General features: G+C 36.7%; 2 protein-coding genes across 3 annotated transcripts in view; one reads left to right on the top strand and one right to left on the bottom strand.

The window, feature by feature from the left end:
* Positions 1-22,583, bottom strand: part of ZNF148 (zinc finger protein 148) — a 142,412-nt gene that overhangs the window by 58,255 nt on the left and 61,574 nt on the right. Inside the window, exons 5-6 of the mRNA XM_036742958.1 lie at positions 14,075-14,200; positions 372-495 (exon numbers count right to left, since the gene is read on the bottom strand). Coding sequence (XP_036598853.1) covers positions 372-495; positions 14,075-14,200 — 250 coding nt within the window. The remainder of the gene's footprint in view (positions 1-371; positions 496-14,074; positions 14,201-22,583) is intronic.
* LOC118835715 (cytosolic iron-sulfur assembly component 2A-like) lies at positions 16,981-17,463 on the top strand. Of its 2 annotated transcripts, XM_036742960.1 has the most exons (2): positions 16,981-17,267; positions 17,318-17,384. In XM_036742960.1, the coding sequence occupies exons 1-2, from the start codon at positions 16,981-16,983 to the stop codon at positions 17,337-17,339; spliced, it is 309 nt and encodes a 102-aa protein (XP_036598855.1). In that variant the 3' UTR covers positions 17,340-17,384. The 2 variants fall into 2 exon arrangements, with proteins under 2 accessions (XP_036598855.1, XP_036598854.1); XM_036742959.1 differs by having other exon boundaries at positions 16,981-17,463.

Raw genomic sequence — 22,583 nt, 5'->3', positions numbered from 1 at the left:
AAAGACATCAGGCTAAGTAAGTATCAAGACCACATGTTATAAATGGGGATTAATTATAGCAACTGAGCTATAAATTTCCCATTCATTTCTCATAAAGGGGAAAAATGTACAAAACATTATTTCTGTCATTTTACATATCTACACCAAATGGTTTCTTTCTCCTGTCTCCTCCACCCTCCCATCCCTGATTGATACTAGTATATTTAAATACTTCTGACACTTTGGTACACAGAATATTTAAGCTCAGATATCAAGTTAGTAAGTTCTCCGAAGTTACATTTAAAAAGAACTAGAAATATTTTCTAAGAACATATCTTTATCAATGTTGATGAAAAAATAATCACCATGAGCCCATTTCAAGACAGAAATACCTGTATGAATGAAGACATGTCTCTGTAAATGATAGTTCGTTCTAAAGGCAGCATTGCAGTGCTCACAAACATGAGATTTAGGGGTTTTCAAACCAAGTGATCCATCCTCATTTATTGTAAGGATCTATTTAAAAAAAAAAAAGAAAAGTTCTTAAAATATGCATAAGTGTTAATCTAAAAAAATCATGCCACGTTACCTATTTCAGTGCAAAACAATGATCAGAGAAATGTGAAAGAAAACATCTTTTCTCAACTACCTACTAGAATTATTTTCAAGTGTAAAGATGCTCTAAAATTCAGAAGGGGAATAAAACCTGACTAGACAAATAAATGAGGACAGGCAAGCTAACACAGCTTTCAAGCTCACATGTGTTCTAGTTGATGGAGTCTTCGGTGCTCTTAGCCAGATTAACAGCATTACTGTGTTTTCCATGTTTTCCATTTCAAATCCTAATGCCCACTCAAACCAAAAATCATATATCTTGGAATACAAAACCAAGAGTCACAACTTCTTTAAAAGAACATCCCTGTGTATCAGCAATGTTGAAAAATATAAGCTCTTTTACTCAGTTGATTATCAACACTACTTTATTTCCCACCTAAAAATTAAAAGGAAGTTATGTTATACAACCTTGAATGAGTAGAAATCTAAGGTTCTACACTCAGATGTCTAAGGATTTGTGCCTATCAAAGACTAGTTTTATATAATTCTTATCTAATTCATTCATTTATTCAACACTATGTATAGCAACTCTGTTATGGATATAAAATAAGAACATGATCCCTCTCCTTATTTTGTAACCTTAATAAGGACACGTGACATACAGACATGAAAAGTAAAATACTTATCAGTGTTTTCACTCAAGGCAGCATATGTATCAAATGAGTGGTACAGAAAATACACACTGAATATAGATGTTTAGAAAGAATGATCATTGTGGATACAATGGTCAAGGAAGGCTTCATGGGAAGACTAGGACTTAAGTTAGGCCTTAAGGGATAAGAAGGTTTTAGGAGGCAGAGAAAGCAAGACAGGGCAATATAGATGTGGAAATAGTGACAGAAAAGGGTTGGAGGCACAAATGTGCCAAAGGATGTTTGAGGCAAAGTGAACAGAAGTAAAAACGACTAAATTTGGGTTGGGAAAGAGGTGAAAATATCACTGGAAAGGGGAGTGGGACCAGCTATAGAAAGTTCTGAATGCCAACCTAAGGAATCCCAAAGACGACAAAAAGCAACTAAAGAATTTTGAGCCAAAGGGTGAAATGAAAGTAGTTTTTATTTAAAGATTAATCTGGCAGCAGTGTATAGCATCATTAGGAAACTAAACAAGACTAAGTGCACTGAAGCCTCCTAGCTGTGAGTTTTCTTTTCAGGTCACTCTGAGGCTGGGTCTGGAATCTGGTTTGATACAGGATCCCTAGGACTACCTCAGGCTTTCTGAGTTGTTGCTACCGAAATTCCTAAAATATTTCAGGCAGTGGGAAGAAAGGACAGAGAATCAGCATGGAATTTCCAAGCATCTTAGGATTCAGACTGGTCTGGACCCCAGGGACACAATACTATGGGAGCAAGTTCCCTGGAGGAACAATGGTTCAATGCCTATAAAATGAACGCCTCTAAAGAGATGTAAGTTTATCAAAAATCTGTACAACAAACTACATTCAAAAAAGCAGACTAGAATAAAATAATAGAAAGGCAAGAAGTTAAAAACAACAGCAATAAAAAACTAAACAGCAGGATGAATGAGAAGACACTAAGACGAGAAAAAGTCACATAGGGGGACAGATACAGAAAACAGAGGTGACAAGTTGAGATCTTCAGAAAACAAAGCGATGACTTCCCCACACAAACATGGAAGGAGGAGTGGGAAAAGGCAGGATGAGAGAATTTTAAATTTTAAAAATTTACCTTATCATAAGGCATATGGAAAGTTCAGTCTACTGATTTAATGCAACTGATCTGACAAATAACCATGCAAATCAAACAGGGCAGTTGGGCCCCCAGCAAACTGCTAAATTGACCCACAATGCTTCAAGGACTAATCACCAAAGTATGGAGGGAAGTGTTGGCATAAGAACAGTAGTGAAGTAAGAATGGAGTTTTATCTGTAGCTAGTTAGCTTCAACTTTTTTTAACCACTGCAAAGTCACACGGTGCTATGTAATATTACTATAATATCCACACAATAATACGCAATTCAACAGTGTGCCAAAATGAAAGCCAAGAGTAGATGACTAATATATTTTTAAAACACTGCTCCAAACCATTTCAACAAAAAGTAAATACTTTTTTATTTATTATTAAGAAACTAAAATATCCATTGAAAATCACAATTAAAATACACTAGCTACTTTTTTAGATATGCTGATTAAAAATCTAAGTGCCAAAAAAAGTTAGCTTGGTAGCTTCTGTGGCATAGCAACAGCAAAGAAAACCAACTCTTTGTAGGAACTAAATCCTGTGAAATGGATGTAGTCTTGCCTGGAAAAGCTCTTTTATGAAGAATTCAGGGTAGTTCGAGGTCATTGTTTTCTTGCACTGGTGGCAACGAATATTTTTACTATAGATCCAATATTTAATATAAAATTATTAAACCGTTTTCTTTGCCGTAAGAATATTAGAAAAGCAGAGAAACTAGTAAACTTATAAACCTGACAATATATAGAAAGGATTCTTAAAGTTATTTTCTATCTTCATATTTTCAATTCACTCTTCCTTCCTAATCAAGGAAGAACAAAGGTACTACTCTGGATAAATATCTTTGGAAACGTTTTATTCTGCTGAAAAAATGGGGGCTGTCTAAAACAGTAAAGGAAGATTATAGTCTAAAATTCATAAGATGAGTTATTTGCATTTTGTACCTCTCCTTATTTCCCCTTACCCTAGAGTGGGGAACCTAAGGTCACATGTGGCCCTCTAGGTCCTCAAGTGCAGCCCTTTGGCTGAATCCAAACTTCACAGAACAAATCCTCTTAATAAAAGGATTTGTTCTGTAAAACTTGGACTCAAAGGGGACCCAAGGACCTAGAAGGCTGGATGTGGCCTCTAATGCCACAGGTTCCCCATCCCTGCCCTAGCCGCTGTAATCCTTTCTCAGAACTATACTATAGTATTTAAGGCTAACTCATAATATGACCCACCCATATCCATATCAAATATCATTCTCTCGTTATTGTTCATAATGAACTCTAGGGCACTGGGTATATGTCCATTTGAGAGGTGCTGGGAACCATCATTAAGGTACCTTGGTGGAGCAAGCGAAGTGTCGATGTAGGTTTCAATTCCTTCCTGATGAAAGTGCTGGCAAACCGAAGACAAGAAATTAATTTGGCAGAGGCAGCCAACTCTTTACAGTAGTAGAGGTATGAGATTTACTAATACAGCTTGATCTCCTGGTTGAGAATTTGTGCCTTAGAGATTTATTACTACACTCTTGCCAGCTTCTTATTTAGATGTGTCTTTCTCTTCAGCATTTGAAATTTTTAATATGTGCCCTATTCTAAGATACAGAGAGCTCAATATATACTTTATGCAAAATGATGCAAATTAAACAGGGCAATTGGGCCCCAGGTAAAAACAAAATTGACCCACAATGTTTCAAGGCGTAATCATCAAAAGCATGAAGGTAGTGTTTGGCAGAAGAATGGTGGTGGGTGTTATACAATTTTTACCCTTTTCTAACTTGGTATATATGTATATACACAATTTATAACAGTATACTCCAACATCACTCAAAGATTTGGAATTTCAGGCAAGTCTTGAGAAGATAGTAATAATTTTCCTAAGTGTTTTGATTCAATTCTGGACCTTATTTCTAGGTAAATTATGGTGCCTGTTATGAAGGCCTCGTGGCCACATTTCCTTTAGCATTAAAAATTGAGAAAAAGATGCCATAAATAATAATCTCATTATGCCTGGAACATAGTAGGCACTTAATACTTACTAATTATCATTTTTAAGCTATTTGATCAATATAAAACAAGAGTTAAATTCAAATTATAGCTGACAAATATTCAAAATAAAGCCAGGATGATAAAGCAACAGAAAAACTTTTTTAAAAACTATTATATGTCAACTTTAGCTAATCAACTATTAATTAGCATATTCACAGACAGGCTTTATCAGGGCTATTTCCAACTCAAACTCTTCATCATTTTTCATGTACCTACCATATTTTTTCTTCAGGTGAAGGCTCGCCAACCTACCATATTCAGAGATCTTCATTCTCGACTGTTAAAATACCAATTCCCTCTGACTGAAATCTTCCCCTCTTCAAGATAGTTCAGTCCCTCTCCTGAACTCAACTCTTAAAAGGGCACAAACATATCCCTACCAACTTATCCACATTACTAAACAAAACAAGGTCCATTCTACTTACTGAATAGTTTTTAAACAACATATGTAGTTTGCAGTTTGCAATGCTGAATGAGCTTCTCCACAAACCAATCTATGCTTCCCAAGGTAGAATACAGAAGAAGCAACAACTACCTAAACAGCACCGGTGGGAAATAAAGACGTACCAACTAAAACGGCACAAGACTCTACTCCGTAAGATATTTAGCTAAATGGCATACTTAGGCCTTAAAGCAACTTAATAGCTACCAGGACTGGAAAGAACCAAACTATAAACCATAATACATCAATTAGGGGGAATTCAGCCAAAGAACAAGCTAAATCCAACACTCTCTCAAAAGTCTGGTGATATTACTAAATTTAAGAACAAACCAGCAAATGCTATACGTAATAATGATTCTCAGGTATCAAGAAAAGGCTAGATTATATTCTGTACACTCTGTTTGTTAAGTTAGGGAAGTGATTAATACATTTTAGAAAGATTTCCATCAAAACTTTTGCTGTTGTTGTTTGTCCTTCGTTCTCAAAGTGGACCGTGACATCTGGAAGCTGATGCTATGACTTGTACGTGACCTGGATTTAAGTGAGAAAGGGCTGTGAAAAGTCAACAGCCTAACTTTCTCCTCTGGAGCCATCTGGGTCCTGTGGCAAGATATAGATCAGGATGACTGGAGGTGGTCCCCTCCATCCATCAAAACTAGTTTAGGCTTAAAGGGTTAATTTTATTATGTGAAAAATTTCACTTATCCAAATACTTCATTTCTTTATAAATCAATATAGATTTATTAAATGCCTATGTTGTATTATGCATTGGAAAAATAAGCATTATCATATTTTTATTCAACACTTTACTTCCTCATATAGTTTCCTCTCTTTGTCCTTCTACAAACATTACAAAGATCAGCCTGACAAATCTTTATTGATGAAGTGCTCTCATCAGGAAATTCTAAGACAATACAATAGAACCTGGGAAGACTAATCTATCGGGGTTTCAAAATGGGCAGAAGGAAAAGTATTTTCTGAAAGTTTCTGTACCAGTCATATGTTGTTCTTCCTCAAGTTCACTGTGACCTACAACCACTCCACTGTGTACTAAAACTACATAAAGTACCATAATAGACATATTTCTAGTTCTTCTGATGGAGAAGAAGGGAAATGCCAGGATAAACAACAGTGAACAACAATTTTCAGTACACTCTCATATTAGAGTTGAGAAAATTGGAGAGATTTGCAAATTATTTTTAAATTCTAGGGCAAGACAACAATAATAATTATTATTATTTACGTATAACTTATGTATAAGGAAACTTATTTTGTAAATTTAACACAATACTTATAAAATTCTTTTGAGACAATTTACAGGTAGGCAAACTCAAGAATAATGGCTTACTCAATATCACACAATAAATTAGCAGAACTGAGAAATGAAATCAAACTAGCTGCCAAAAGTAAAGTTGCTATAGTAGTACCTCCCAGTCCATAACTCACTTATCCAGCAACCATAACTATTCAGGAACACAATGCAAAAGCAGGAAGGAACCACAAAATAGTTTCAGAGAAGCCAAAAGAGAGCTCATAAAATTCATGAATTTTACCAAGAAGGGAGGCCTTCACACAACACCTACATATTTTTACTTTATACTTATTTCGAACAAGCTTGATTACTTGTTTTGCTAGACTATAACAGATTAGAAGCAATAACTTCATGAAGAACAATTATAAAGTTGTCAAGATATCAAAAGGCATAACAATCTATACCTATTTAGTATAGAGCCAAATAAAACTGATACGCCTGTGCTTATGATACAATATATACTTAATGTGCATAATTTATACCAAAAAGAAGTGGTTAAATTATATTGGGTATATACTCTGTTTAAGAAGAAAAAAATATGATATATTTTAGAAAGCTGTCTATGAAAATGGTTAAAATGCCATTTTGGTTAAGTTTCAGTTTATCTGGAAAAATGTAGAAGAGCTTGTTATTTGAGATCATACTTATTAATAATAATCAAAATAACTGTATAATTCTATTGTGCTTGACAATTTACATAGCAATAGCCTCACAATTCTGTCATCCATTTAGTAGAAGAATGAATACCTCCACTGTTCAGATAAGGAAACTGAGGCCTATAAAAGTTAAGTGACTCAGGGTCAAATTCAAAACACAGTGAACAAGGGTCAGTCCTCTTAAACCTAAGTCTGCTGACTTCCAAAATCAGCCTTAGATAAAAAGCTACTGCAATAGTTCAGGTGGATGCAATGAGGGCATATGTGAAAAAGCTATTCCAGAGATATAGTTAACAAGCTTTGGACATCAAAGAATCAGAAGAGTTTAAAGGTAATACTAAAAAAGACTGAGTAAATGTTAAATGCCACTGATTGAAAAACTGAAGTCAAAAGGAATAGATATAAGTAAAAAGAATCTCCATAGTATTTTACAAATTTTCAAAGTGTTTCCACATATGCTAGTTACATCCTTATTCTAATGATGCAGCCATTCCTAAAAACACTTTTGAAATTACTTTCAGAGCAACCCAACGTGATCAGTCTCAATAAATCATAGTAACACCCATTCAGGATCCAAAGCAGTATTGCCTACCTTAATCAACAAACTTTCATTCAAATTACTGATTGTTTCTAGAAATCAAACTTACTGAGCAAAAGAATATCACGGGTTCTAAAAGCAAACATAAGGAAGAGTTCCAAAAATACTGTGCCAATGGCTAAACTCCAAAGCTAACTAACAAAATATTCATCTGGAACACTAAACTTGCACAGAGAGAGCAATCAAGTTAGAATGCTTATCTGTCTGTTCTGCCTGTGTGACCTCAGGCAAATCATTTAACTTCTCTGGGCCTGTTTCCTCACCTACAAAATGAGGGGATTTGACTTCATAACTTCTAAGATCCCTTACAATTCTAAACCTCTGATCCCTATGTGCCGTCAGCGGCTGTGGTGCCAAAATGGCCAGATGCCACGGAGACTAAAAAGAAAAACACAAAGGGGGGGGGGCGATAAAGAACAGCTCCATTTATTGATCTGAGGGACAGGGCTTATATACCCTTTTAGGCAAGCATTATCAACAAAACCATGTACAATGCATTTGCATAATGCTTGACTTCCTTGCGCTTTTGTTCCCCTTTTGCCAAACAATATTGTGTTAATAGCCCACAGGTGGTATTTAGCCCATGCGTGCCCGTGGGGGTTTTGGAGAGAGCACATGTATACCCAGGATCATCCTGAGCAGCATGTGTATGCTGAGGGAGGGATGGAGAGCCCACGTGCCAAGTTATCAGCCCAAAGGCAAGAACAGGCCTCTGGCCTGTATCTTATCCCAGAATGGACTTTCTCAGAGCTGGCCCTCTACACACATGTATATGCATAAATTCTGAGGAGGTTTTCTGACCTTTAAAAAAAAAAGTTTTATAATCACGCTGGTTCCAATTCCAATACAACAAACATAATGAAGACAAAGTCACAAGGGTTCAAAGTATCTACTATGGCATAACTGTAAAAATAAGAATTACAAGTCTATAACTGATATGGACTTTATAATAATGAAATGGAAAAATACTGAGCCTTCAAAAACAGAATGAAATTACAACTCACTGAGAGTTTTTAAATTATTCTAAGTACCAAAACCTTAAGTAAACACTGTTGAGTTGTAAGCCTGGACATCAGGTCAAGGCTAATAACGTATCCTGTCTCTTCACTTGATGGTGATTTTTCAAAAATCAAGATGAGTAAAAACTCTTTTAAACTTCTTTGAAACAACAGGCCAAACTCATTAACTGTACCTCAAGTTCTTGAATGTCAAACATGAAGAACCACAAGTCTTTGTTAAGGAATACCGTTGTTAAAAATGACCTTTAACTCCAGGAAATTACATAGAAAATGTCAGCATAATTTTGAACTCCTATTCAATGCCATATATGTGTGTTTGTATTACATGTGTGTATAAACATGTACTCCTCTTTATCCTCTACACAGCTGCCTGCTGCCAATACCACAGAGCATGCCCTCAAGACTTACCCCCTTTCAGCTCCAGAACTTCCCCCCTGGGACTGTCCTGATTCGACTGTGGAGTCCAACTCTATCCAGGCACCCTCAGACTTTATTCTTCTTCAGCCATCTTGCCACCACTCAAATAACTTCTACCCAACCACAAACACTTTCCAGTTCTAGATCCATATTCAAATCAATACTAGCGCTACTGAAGAAAGTATCTCAATCTCTCCATGCCCTGCCCCCCACAATGGCTCCAGTCACTATCCAATCCAAAATACCCTCCTTTCTGGCCACCACTCCCTTATATGTGTAATCTCTCCCCTTTAGATCATAAGATCCTTGAGGGCAGGCACCATCACACTTTTATGTTGTATACCAGATTCCTGGCACGTAGTGAGCACCTAATAAATGCTTATTCATTCAAATAATTTCATTCAAAATCTTTCATTCTATTGCTGACCTCTTCCAACTCTTTCATTCTATGAGTTGGAAGAGGTCAGCAAATCTAGACCATAGCTGAAAAAGCATTCCCTCTAAAACAATGTTCCCAGCAAATGATCATTCAGCCTTTACTTGAAGACTCCACATACCAGTCCATTTTCCTTCTGAACAGCTATCAGGAAATTTTTCCTTTCATCATCTCTATATCTATGAGCATATAATCCTAAAGCAACTAAGATCTTTTTTCAGGTCAAGTGGTATGTTTAGCTATACTTTCCCCATCATAGTGTACCTACAAAGTTGTTGGGTTTTTTTTTTTAACCTACATATAAGATTTTACATTTATCTATCATTTTATGTTACTCAATTTGGACCAACATTCTAGCTTGTCATGGTCTTTTCGAATCAAAACTCATATCATCCAACATGTTAGTCATATCTCTCGGTTCTGTGTTTCTGCAAATTTACTAAGTATGCCATCTACACCTTTATCCAAGTCACTGATGAACATGTTAACCAGCCCAAGGTCAAGCATAGCTCCCTGGGAAAACTCTACAAGATCTTTGTAGATTGCTCCCCTCACCCCCCGCCCCAAAAAAGAAAGTTTGTTTTTTGGGCTTAGCTATCTAAAACACTCTGAATGCACATCGCTAAATCATTATCTATTACTCATCTCTCCACCTCAACTACAAGAACAGCATGAAAAACTATGTCAAATGCTTTGCTAAAATCATAGGTAAATTTGATATCAACATTCCCCTGATTTAACAGTCTAGTTACTCTATCAATAAAGAGGATGAAATCAATCTGACATGACAGTTCTTGATGAAGCTATACTAGCTCATTTTGGTAATTACTTCTTTATCTAAAAGTTTATTTGCTATGCCCTTACTATGTTCTAGATAAACAGAGCCAGGAAAATAGTAGACACCAGTGGTTCTCAAAGTACAAGAATAAAAGCCCAACTAACTGACTTACAAGAATAAAAGTCAAACTAACTGACTTTTTGTTTATAAATTTTACTCTTTCCTTTTTGAAAATCAAGACATATGCCTGCCTCTGGTTGTCCAATAATTCTTCCATACTCCCATGATCTTTCAAAAATCACTGAAAGTAGTCCAAAATCACATTTTTCAAAATTCCCAGAGATGGAGTTCACCTAAGCTTGGTAATCTGAACTCAGAAAATGTAGCTAGGTATTCTCTTATTATCTGCTTACATATACTGGATTTTTATGACATATTAGTTATTTTTGTTTTGCCCTTTCCAACCAAAGATTATTTTCCTTGGCAGAGAAAACAGAAGCAAAATAAAAGTTAAGTAATTTTGTTTTCTCACCATTGTCTCATCTACCCAAGCAGTGATCCTAGTCCATCTCTAATCTTCTTTTCCATCAAATACAATGGAAAAGACCGTTAATGAACCCTTGAGATTATGACTCTAAAAAAATTCCTCATAATTTTATATTAGACTTAATTTTTATTCTATCAACTGCATAAAAGGCATACAAACAGATTTTTCCTACTTAAAAACTTAAGAAATAATAGTTTGAGAAATATTCAACATTACTGACATAATATAGTCAATAGGTATTATCTACCAAAGTAAATAAATTCAACTAATTTGAGAGTTTGAAATTATTGAAATACGATCTTTAAAATCTACATTTTGTAAACTGTCTTAGGTGTAAAACCTGGATAAGATTCCAAAATATAATTTTTCTAAAAGAGTTACCCATCTTTTCTTTATTTACACTCTCTCACTTAGTGATCTTATCAGCTCCCATGGGGTCAATTATCATCTCTATGCAGATGATGCCCTAGGGTTTCTCCTGGGTCTTAGTCTTGCATCATCACCTGCCTAAAGGCCACTTTCAAACGGATGTCCTATAGGCATATGAAACTCAACATGACCAAAAGAGATCTTACCATCTTCCCCCCTAAACTTACCACTCTTCTTAATTTCCCTATTTCAATGAAGGGCACCAACATCCTTCCAGTCAAGTAATCCTGTAACCCAGGCCCACGACCTTGGAGTCACTCCTGACTCTTCACTCTCTCCCACTCCTGTATATCCAGTAAGTTGCCAAGTCTTGACAATCCTACTTCCACAATACACCTCCTATCTATTTTCTTCTACTACTCCTATGGGTACTACTCTAGTTTGAGGTCTCATTGTCTTTCATATGGATCATTAGAATACAGACCATTACAACTATATTCTAATTGGTATCCCTGACTCCAGTCTCTTTCCTGTCCAATCCATCTTCCATACAACAGCCATATTGATACGACTAAAGGACAGGCATAACTAGGTTGCTTCCCTGCTCAAAAAGCTGCAATTGCCTCTAAGGTAATATATAAGCTCCACTATTTGGCATTCAAAGTCTGAATCCAATATACTTTTTCAATATCACTACGACACATTCTAGTCAATCTGGCCAACTTGCTATTCTTTATCCACAACATCCTATATCCTTTCTCTATACCTTTGCACAGTCTATTTTCCCCACCTCACCCCCTGCAGCTGCCTGAAGTTCACTATCATCTCACCTCTACCTCAATCCTCACCTTCCTTCAAAGCTCAATTCAAGCGCTACAACCTCCTCATAAGGCTTTCCATGATCCTTCCAGTTCACAGAACAATGAACTCAGATCTTGAAAAGCCCTTAGGAGGTACCAAGGCCAACTCCCTCATTTTAAAGATGAGGAAACTGATGCCAAAAAAGGTTATGTGATTTGCCCAGTGTCACACAGCTAGTTAAGTATTTGAGTAAGGATGTGAGCTCAGATCTTCATCAACTCCAAGCCTGGCATTCTGTCACTGCCCTGGCCAGGTGGCTCCAATGCTGAAATAAGTTTGTATTTATTTTGCATGTATTTCACATTTACTTATAGTGAAGATTAACTAGGGGTCTTTTTAAAAAATATTTTGATAACTGCATTTCAATATACTTGGTTTATTTATTTTATACATTTAAAGACATTATTCTAAGAAAGTGTCCACAGGCTCGCAAAGCAAAAAAGTTAAGAACTCTTGACTTAAAGGCAAATGTTGTTTCCTCCAGGAGAATTCAGTTGCCTTAAGAGAAAAAACTATTTCATTTTTGGTTTTGTCACATAATATTATGTTCTACTGTCTCTCCCATTATAAGGTAAACTAATTGCAAGTAGAGATTGGTTCATTTTTCATACTTGCATCCTCAACACCTAACCCAGAGCCTGACACATAATAGGTGCTCAAAAAACACTTGATTAACAAATGTTTGTTGAATGAACAAAAAAAGAATGAAAAAAATAAGGGTTGCTCTATAGAACTTAGGAAAAGATAGCACTGACGAAAATGGAAATACTGCCAAAAGTTTTTTATATAAAATGCCCAGAGAAATTTGAGGTCTATTGAAATTAATGATCTTTTGAAATGCTGGAAACAAATTCTTGCTATTCATATAATCATATATATAGATGTAGTACTTCCTCCTAAATCGACAGTGAGTTCAGAGACTACTGTTATTTCAGAAACTGATAATTTTTTTATAAATAAATGTATGATGTACATAATATATAACTAGGTGGCACAGTGGAAGAGACACTGGGCCTGGAGTTAGGTAGACCTGAGATAAAATCTGGCCTTAGACACTTATTAGCTGTGTAACCCTGGGCAAGTCATTTAGCCTCTGTTTCCCTCAATTTCCTCACATGTAAAATGGGAAAAATAATGGCACCTACCTTCCAGGGTCGTTGTAAAGATCAAATGAGATAACTGACATAGTAAGCACTATATAAAAGGTAACTACTGTTATAATTACTTATGATTTTTTTAGTTTTCAAAGCATAATTTTACCCTATGGAAAAATAATTTGATGATATCACAAATTCACGAATTTGATAATCTGATGATTCACAAATGCAAACTAGCCCTCCAAAAAGATGAGCATCATAGGATAGGTATGTAGAGAGATGGGAGAAAGGCAGAGTACGAAAAGATTTATCAAATTTTATATGTATATGTATATGTGTGTGTATATATATATATATATGTATATATATATATATGTATGTGTGTGTGTGTGTGTGTGTGTTTATATATAAAATTCAAGAAATTTCTAGGAATCAGAGGAATGTCATTTGCTAAAAAATATGAAAATCAATTTCCTAGAATAGTTTTTGTGGAACTAATATGTTCCTGATAAAAAATTCAGTGGTCCTCAAATTTTTCATGAAAAAGAATTAGTTTTGAGTTATTGGAAATATTATAATCTTCTTTCTTAAAAAAGCTATGAAAAATATTTAACATAGGAGAAATAAATCACTAACCAGAGACCTAGCATTGGTGGTCATTAGCCAATTTGTGTAACTACAAGGAAATGGAAATGCAAAAGGGAGAACAATTAGGAAAAGGATGCATAAAAGGAAAAGGAAGAAGAGGGAAGAAGATGGAGAGGGAAAAGATATAAAGATATCAAACAGAAGATGGAAAGAGAATATGGAAACTGAAAACAAGGAAAGAGACGGAAGAAGACTATAGCTTGACACCTTTCTGCTTTCCTTGAATCATAAGAAGGCAAACTGTAGCAACTGGGTCCCTAGGGTCCAAGGTAGGGCTCAGGAGAAGAAATGGAGGGGAAAGCTGAGGAGAAAAGGAAAAACCACTTCTTTCTGGATAATCAATGTAGATGACAAGAAGAATGGTACATGAACATGATCAACAACCTCTCTCCCTTCCAGTTAAATCAGAAAACAAAAATCTCAGATGTATCACCTCTATCTGAGGTGCTTCCATTCCATCTCTCTTGAGGAAAGTCCTTTGCAAAGTAATTTACATGGCAAAACTTTGAAGACCAACCAGTAGCTATAATGGATGGGCTAAAACCTTTGCCTTAAGCTGTTTCTTACCTTTGCAGGAGAACGCTGTTTCCGTTTCTTCTTTTTCTGCAAGTCTACTGGCTCTCGAATCTGCTTTTTGTCTCTCTTTTGTTGTTCAGCTACATCAGTAAAAGTAATTTCCTGTTTTACACTTATCTGTTTTAGGAGGAAAAAAGCCATTTTTAGAAATGAATTAAACATTCAATGTGACAAAAAGCCAACTCTTTGCATGTTTATGTTTGGGGGGAAGTATAGTAACCTCTAGTGACTTTTCTGCAAATGCTCCCATCTGTATATGTTAATTAGCTAGTTAAGCATTAAAAAACTGAAAGACATCAGGGAAACAAAGATCAAGAGTCTTATCTTGGGGAAACAATTGAAAGGAAAAGGTAAGGTGGAATCTAGATGCCCCTAAGAAGGGAGAAAGGAGTAACAAGAAAAAGAGTCAATAAGATAAGTTACCTAGTAGAAGCTAGTAGCAGTAGTCAGAGTAATAATTAGTGAAATCTGGAGAAACAGACCTATGGTACCCTTCTTCCTCAAAAAAAGGATTTGGGATCCCTAGTTATTTAACAATATACTTTCTCCTCTAACGAAATAACCTTCCTGGCAGCCATTAGAGTCAACTGAGAGTCTACTGTCATCTAGAACTTAAAAGGTATGAGAAACTTTAAAAATGCCTTAATTTTGCCCTGAGCACTCTTAACTATATGACCTACTGGAGAAAGTATGGCCTAACTATGTTAAAGATACTTTCAACAAATGACCCCCATTTTTCTGGCCCCACTTGAGGACCAGACAGAAGGAAACTAAGCTAGGTTCAGTGACAAGAGAAGAGAAAGGGAAAAGCTATCAGGGATACCTTTTCAGAAAAACAAGTTTACTATTAAGTATGTAATAAATTTCTCCTAAAAATATTAAACAATTATTGTCAGCTGTTGCAATAAGTGATTCTGTAGCTGGAGTACTGGGGGTAGGGAGCAAAGTTAAGCCAAGAACAAGCATTATAAGGCTACAATAAACATCCTCTTCTTTGCAGAAGCAAATATAATCTGCTAGCCATATGGAAAGAGAGCATTTGGAAACAAGTTGACCACAGAATTAACAGCAAAGGACACAAAAAGCTATGACCCTCAGTCTCCTTCAGTACTAACATAAAGACCACTTCAGAGATGGTTTGTAAAAAATTATCTTCCCTGGAGAGGAAGAAGAAGGAAATGATTAAGTCTTAGAAGACGTGGAAATCTGACACCACCTACGGGAAGAACTATGGGTGAATGCTAAGAAAAGCTTTGTTCTTCAGGACTCTGGCAAAAGGAAAGTAAACTTACCAAAACTGGAGACTCAAATACTTTTGTTATTGGGTTGTGCTGGGTCTTGGGTATATGCAAGAATCTAATGTAGTATCCCTCTCTGATTATAACAATAAAGATGTTAGTGGTTATTATCTGCCACTGATTCAGTAACACTAAGGAATTTGAACCTAACACCTACCTTGGGCTTTAAGGTAACCTGTTTTTTATTCATTCTTTCTTGTCCAGGCTTCACTCTCAACTCTATGGATGTTCTTCTACAATGCCACAATGGCCTCTTCATCCTGGAAGTACACTCTGCTTCTGCAGCCCCTTGCTCTGATGGCTAGTTCCTCACAGAACCTCCAATTTAAGGAAAATGCCTGGGCTAGTCATATTCACGCCTTCATTTTTCTCTGAACTCCTTTCCTGACTCTGTACTTTTTTCTCCACCACGCTGCCTACATGGGTACTTTATCTTCCCCCAACTCACTCTGCTTTTCAGCTTCCTTTTACATGTTGCCTTCCTCCATTAGAATGTAAGCTACTCCTTAATGGGAGAGATTTTCTTTCTTTCTGCTTGTATTTGTATTCCCAGAGCTTAGCATAGCTCCTGTCACATAGTAAGCGCTTAATAAATGCTTGCTGACTTGAACTGTTACGGGACCCCAAACAAGAGGAATGAAAGTCTGAACCTATCTCAAATTGTTATAGCTCCTATAGCTTGTCTTCCCAGCAAGAGAACCTTTGCCTAAGTAGCCTCTACATTGTGGAGAGATTTCAGGGACATATAGGTATGATTATTATTGTTGGTTATATTTATTTTGATTTTTGTGTTCATGAAGTTTTTTACAGGAGAGAACAGGAAGGTATTACCAGCAATGTGGGCACCAAAGATTACCTGTTTGATTACAAATATAAAGTTATTGCTCACCAATGACCTAAAAGGAAAGAGGTTAGTTGGCCATGATCTACTTTTTATGACCCCATATTGGCTTTATCACTGCTTCCTTTGCCAAAAGCTCATGGCAATAGGTCTCTATGGCTGCCCCATACCTTTAAACATATGGTGACACTAATGATTTGGTTCACTAACAGGGAAGCATTTAATGGTTCCTGAGTCATTTCCAGCATAACATAATGGAATATTTTGTCACCTCCTGGTAGTATTAAGGATAGACTGTACCATTTTTTAAAGCCATGCATTTTTCTAGGTTAAAGTAAGGGGTTCTGAGGAACTCTCTCTTCTCCATAGTTCTAAGAGAATTGCTTATAGTTAAACTGCCCACAATTTCTGCAGCAACTAATAACTAGCTGAGACTGAATCATCATGATATCTCTCCCTGAATAGATATACTCCTTTTAAGAGAGTAAATATCTCCTGAGTCAAGGGAGAGATTCCTTTCCTTGTAGGACAATAAGGTTGAGGTTAAAATCAGTATACAGTATGCTCATAAAGAACTGGGGTGAGTGGCACTGCTCCCTATGTCCTTAGCACGCCCGAACCTCCAATCTCCCCTCCCCAAGACCCTTAGGCTTCCTCGATTCACCGCCTTGGGACCAGGAAATTGAAATATCTTGTCTGGGGTGGCAGGAAGATGGTAGCTCAGGTGGGACCAACGCCAGGGATGGCGGAGCGGGAGGATGGAGCAAGTGTTCGGGCTGCTTTCCTGGGCGCTGAGCAGAGTCCTGTGGTTCCTGGGCCGCTCTGAGCGTGGAGCTGCCCAGCAGCCCCGGATCATGGAAGAGAAAGCGCTAGAGGTTTACAATCTAAGTCGAATCATCTGGGACCCAGAGAAGCCCAATACTTTAGAAGCACTGGAAGTGGTAACAGAAAGTTGTGTGGAAGTTAAGGAGATACATGAAGAAGACTATCTAGTTACTATCAGGTTCACACCCACAGTACCTCATTGCTCTCTGGCCACTCTTATTGGGCTTTGCTTACCAGTAAAGCTTCAGAGGTATTTACCTTTCAAACATAAGTTGGAAATCTACATTTCTGAAGGAACCCATTCCACAGAAGAAGATATAAATAAACAAATCAATGACAAGGAGAGAGTAGCAGCAGCGATAGAGAACCCCAACTTACTGGAAATTGTCAAACAGCACGTCATCGAGCCTGATTAGCTGCTTTTCTGAAAGTCACCAAATTGTAATCGTTTGATAGATTTGTTTAACTCTTTGTTAAATGGATGCCCTTTTGTTTATTACTTGGACAATTTGCACCTCCAAGCACTTTTTTAAAAGACCATTTCCCAAGCAAGACTTAATTATAAGGTAGTACCTATTCTGTTAATGCATGTAACATTCTCAGGTTTTATCATGTTTGATGATCAGACAGAGGAGTATTTTCTAGTTACTGTGGATAAGACACATGACTATTTTTCAGATGCCCGTTCTGACACCACACTATTCTTTGGCAGATCAACTATCCCTGCTGCACACAGACAAATCAGGCTTCGACCACTATTCTGTAAAAATAGAAATAAAATTCAGATGATTCTTATAATAAAAAAAAAAAGAACTGGGGTGGGTGAGAAAAGTGCCAACATACAGAAAAGGGACAATGGAAAGAGAAAGAATCAGTCGGTCCTGGGGATCACTGAAATTAGAGTCCTATCAAGGGTAAACAGGAAGAGGAGAAAAATTAAAGAAACATACTCCTAGAACTAAACCTGCCAAAAAAGTATAAAAGCAGACTGAAACCCTGGCCAAGGCATTTAGACATATCAAGCCCTGTAGACTTAAATACATATAAAAACCTTGAAATTGGAAAAACTCTTTCAAGTCAAAAGGCCTTGAACAGCACCGAAAGCCCTTGAGACTAATCTAGGAATGTGAGCTAATGGCCATAAATTATAAAATCAACAAACTTGGATTTTAAAAATATACATACAAAAGTTAGGTGCCAGAACAAGTAACTACTAATAAATACAAGAGTGTCAGGAATGATAAAGTCCAGAGTAAGTCGAAACTGGCATGAATGCTAAAGGGAACAAAAAGATGTCCTGTTTTGTTTTGCCTTTTAACTAATTTGGAAATAAGAAGATGATTAAAGGAAAGAGAGGCCTACTAAGACCACTTGCCCTGGTCAAGCAATCTAGCCTACTATATTCAGATTTGGACAAACACTTTAGGAAAGACATAGATAGGAGCAAATCCAGAAGAAGACAACCAAGACGGTGAGAGAATAGGAGAGCAGATCACACAAAGCCTAGTTAATTAGTAGAGAATGTTTAGCTTGGACAGTATATAGTCAGAAGCAGTCATGAAATATTAAAATATAGATGACACCCAATCTCCATGATATGCTAAGTGATAAGGATCTAAAAATCCAAATCAAACCTTTGAGAGACTTTTAGACATAGAAAGGCAAAACTGATAGAAAAATCTGTTCCTAAATGAAGGGCTACAAAATGATAGTGTACATTATATATACGCTATGAACATTAATAGCCATCAATTAATTGCATAGGTTTCTGATAAGGCTTCTGATACAGCTTCATCAATATCATTTTCACAGTATTCTTATGAGTTAACATTTCATTTATGGATTCAAGGAAGCCTGAATGCTGAAGCTCAGTGAATTTATCCAACTACAATTTACTATCTAAACAAGAAAATACAGCAAGGATACATATGCCAGTCTATCACTACCCTGGGTCCTGTATGTCCAAACTCTAGCATGTGTTATCAAACACAGGAGATCCAACTAGGTATTGACTAGCTCTTTCAGACTCTACTGCCCACCTTCCACCCCTTAGTGGGTCATTTATTTGTACTCAAGAGTAAACAAGCTACTTAGGTCAACAGGGTATGAAAACCCTAAACACCTATGAATGCCTGTAAGAAAGAAGCAAGATTAGAATGTGTGCCAAAGTGGGTACAATTTCTCTGTCAATCTCTTTAGCTGCTTCTGTAGCATTATTTATTTTGTCCCCTATCCCACTCCCACACATAGCCCAATAAAGAGCCAAGTCAGGCTATTCTGTATCACCTCAACAGTAAGATTACCAACCCCTTAGCGATATAATGATCTCTGCGGCAACACAATTTCTCTAGGCTAGGCATGTGAAGAGGATGAATTGTCAGCAAGCTATTCAAGTAGTTGATGTAGAGTTATGCTTCACACTAGAAACACTGAAACATAATTTCAGATATTACTATCAGCAGCCAGATAGATTTGACTAGCCAAAACTTGGTATGTAGTAATCAGAAATATGGCAATCTTTTTTTTAGCCAAACCATCAGGACTATGAGTCTAAGAAGCAGTCTCATACAGTGCTGTGGAAACAGTGACTATAATCATAAACCAAAGAATAGTCTATGGTGTATACATCTGAAAGAGCCTACTGGTCACATAGTCTTTTCAGATGTATGTGGAAAACAATCACTATCGCTAAAATAATTTGATAAATAATTTCTAATCAAATGAAAGCAAAAAACCTGAAGGCACGAACAGCGTGTCAGACCCACTATTGTGTCAACAACTGCTCAGCTATAAAAATGATCAAGGCACATCTGTGTACAAAAGCACATTTGTGAACATGCCAACAGGCTTACTTGTACTTATGAGTTCTCTGTCTAAAGTACAGAGTACAACATGAAGCACTATTCTTAGTAAAAATTTATATTACAGAGAGTAGAATGGCATTAACAATTATGGGGTATGCAAAGACTGAAAAACTGATGTGGCACAGTATAAAGAGGACTGGACTGGAAGTCAAGAAACCTGGATTCAAGTCTTACTTGCTATATATTGCCTTTGTCAAGTCATTTTTCACAACCACAGCCTCATTTTTCTCATATTTAACACAAGAAGAGATTAGAGTAAATAATCTCTTAAGATCCTTTTAGTTTCTGTATTTTATGAATAAGAGGATCATGGAATTTAGGGGTGGAAGGGACTTTAAAGAACACCTCTTTGAAATCTATCATCAACGGATAAGGAAATTAAATTAAGACTCAAAGAGGTTAAATGACTTGTCCAAAGTCACACAGTAGGACTACAATTTTAAATATGTTCATCCTTAAAAAAGACAATCATTTTCATCCCCTATACCGAGTTTCAACTCCTTGAAATATCTATCATATCTATCCTTCTCTTTCCATTCCTTGTACTTTTACAATTGATTTTCTAAACTCAAGTACTAGACTTTACATTTATTTCTATTAAATTATAACTAGCTAGCTGGTTCATTTCTGCCAGTCATTGTTATTAACTCATTCCTTCCCGCTTCAAGTTATCCACAAATTTGATAAGTATGTAATCCATACCATCACAATCTATACCACCATGACAGTCAGTCAAGTAGCATTTATTAAGCTCCTACTATGTGCCAAGAACTTTGCTAAGCTCTAAAGATATAAAGAATGGTTTAAAAAAAAAAAGAAAGACAAAACAGTCCTTTCGCTTGAGTTCATAGTCGAATGGAGGAGACAACATGAAAACAACTACATAAAAACAAGCCATATAAAGGATAAATTGGAAATAATCAACAAAAGGAAGGCACTAGAATAAAGGGAGATTGGGAAAAGTTCCTGAAGGTGAGATTTTAGCTGGTACCTGAAGAAAGTCAGGAAAGCCAAGAGGGAGAGATGAAGGGGGAGAGCACACCAAGTACACGGAACAGCCTGAGAAAATACGTGGAGTCTGGAGGAGTGTCTTCTGTGGGGAACAGCAAGGAGGCCAGTGTCACTGAATCCCAAAGTATGTGGAAGAAGTAAGGTCTAAGAAGACTGGAAAGCCACAGGGGAAGGCAGGTTATGGGGGGCTTTAAAAGCCAGAGGAATTTATATTTGATCCTAGAGGTGACTGGGAGCCACTGAAATTGACCGAATAGAGGGATGACATGTTCAAATCTGCACTTAAGAAGATCAATTTGACAGATGAATAGAGTGCTGAGCGGAGGATGGAGTGGAAAGAGACTCGAAACTGGGAGACCAACTAAAAAGATATTACAATAGCAGACGCATGAGGTGATAAGAGCCTGTACACCAAGATGGTGGCAGTATCAGAAGAAAAAAAGGGAACATATTTAAAATGTTATGAAGACATCATAACTAACTGACTATGGGGAGGGAGGGAAGGAAAGGGAAGAAGGGAGTGAAAGGGAGGGAGAAAGAAGAAGAAGTCAAGAATGATACCTAGGTTATGACACTGAGTTACTGGGAAGATGATAGTCCCTTTAACAGTAATAATGAAGTTAGGAAAAAGGAAAAATCTGGGGGAATGATATCCAAAGTCATTGTTTAAATTGCTGAATAGAGAAATGCCAAAAACAGATTACTAGAATACTGTATTAGAGACCTCCCTCCTCATATTGTCTTCATATTAGTTAATATTACTCAATACTCTTTAGCTTTGGCCAGTAAGCTAATTCTGACCCACCTAACTACACTATATTAGCTCAGGCCTCTCTTCCTTTTACCATCTGAAACTGTTTGCCTTCCTTAGACTTCTCCCTGCCTCCAAAGCCTGCACAGCACTGCCCAATTAATCTACCTAAAACATTGCTTTATCATATCATTCTCCTATTTAGAAAACTCCACTAGGTCTCTACTGTTATAGAATAGTCATAGAAATACAAAATTTTAGAGATAGAGACAGATTAGAACCTCTTAATTTTACATGTGAGGAAACTGAAAACCAAGTCTAAAGATTCTTTTCTTGGCACTCAAAACCTGGTAAGACTCTAGCCTCACCCAACCTATCCAGTATCATTTCACAGTACAATCCAACTATATTAGTCTCTTCACTAGCCCCATCCCTAATTCCATAGCCTCTAAATTACTTTCTCTCATTTCCATCTATCCAAATCTTATTGCAACCTTCAGGGCCCAGCTCATTCATTCACCCCTGCAGAATGGGATGAATGGGAAAATAAATGAGAGAGAGAAAGCAGAGTTACTCAACATATATTTTACTTCTACTTTAATAATGAACAGGCTGGGATAGACACAAATGGTTAATAAGAAACTGAAACCTAAAATACGGGAAGATCTAGAGAGCACCTAACTGATTCCAATGAGTTCTATTCACCTAGAGTAACTACATCATACTGTACTGGAAAGAATATGTAATGTAAATGCTTAACTGCACTTTGTGATCTCTGAAGGATTGTGGAGAATGGGAGAAATGCTGAAGGAGTGGGTATTTAGAAACACCGATCTCTGTGTTCAAAAAAGGGGAAGGTAGATGTTTCAAACTATCTAGAAAAAAAAATGTCCATTTTCATTTCAAAAGG

The sequence above is a fragment of the Trichosurus vulpecula genome, chromosome 2, assembly GCF_011100635.1.
Source record: "Trichosurus vulpecula isolate mTriVul1 chromosome 2, mTriVul1.pri, whole genome shotgun sequence".
NCBI classification, from domain to species: domain Eukaryota; kingdom Metazoa; phylum Chordata; class Mammalia; order Diprotodontia; family Phalangeridae; genus Trichosurus; species Trichosurus vulpecula.
Note: the sequence above shows the minus strand (reverse complement) of the source record. Positions and strands in the feature narration are given on the sequence as shown.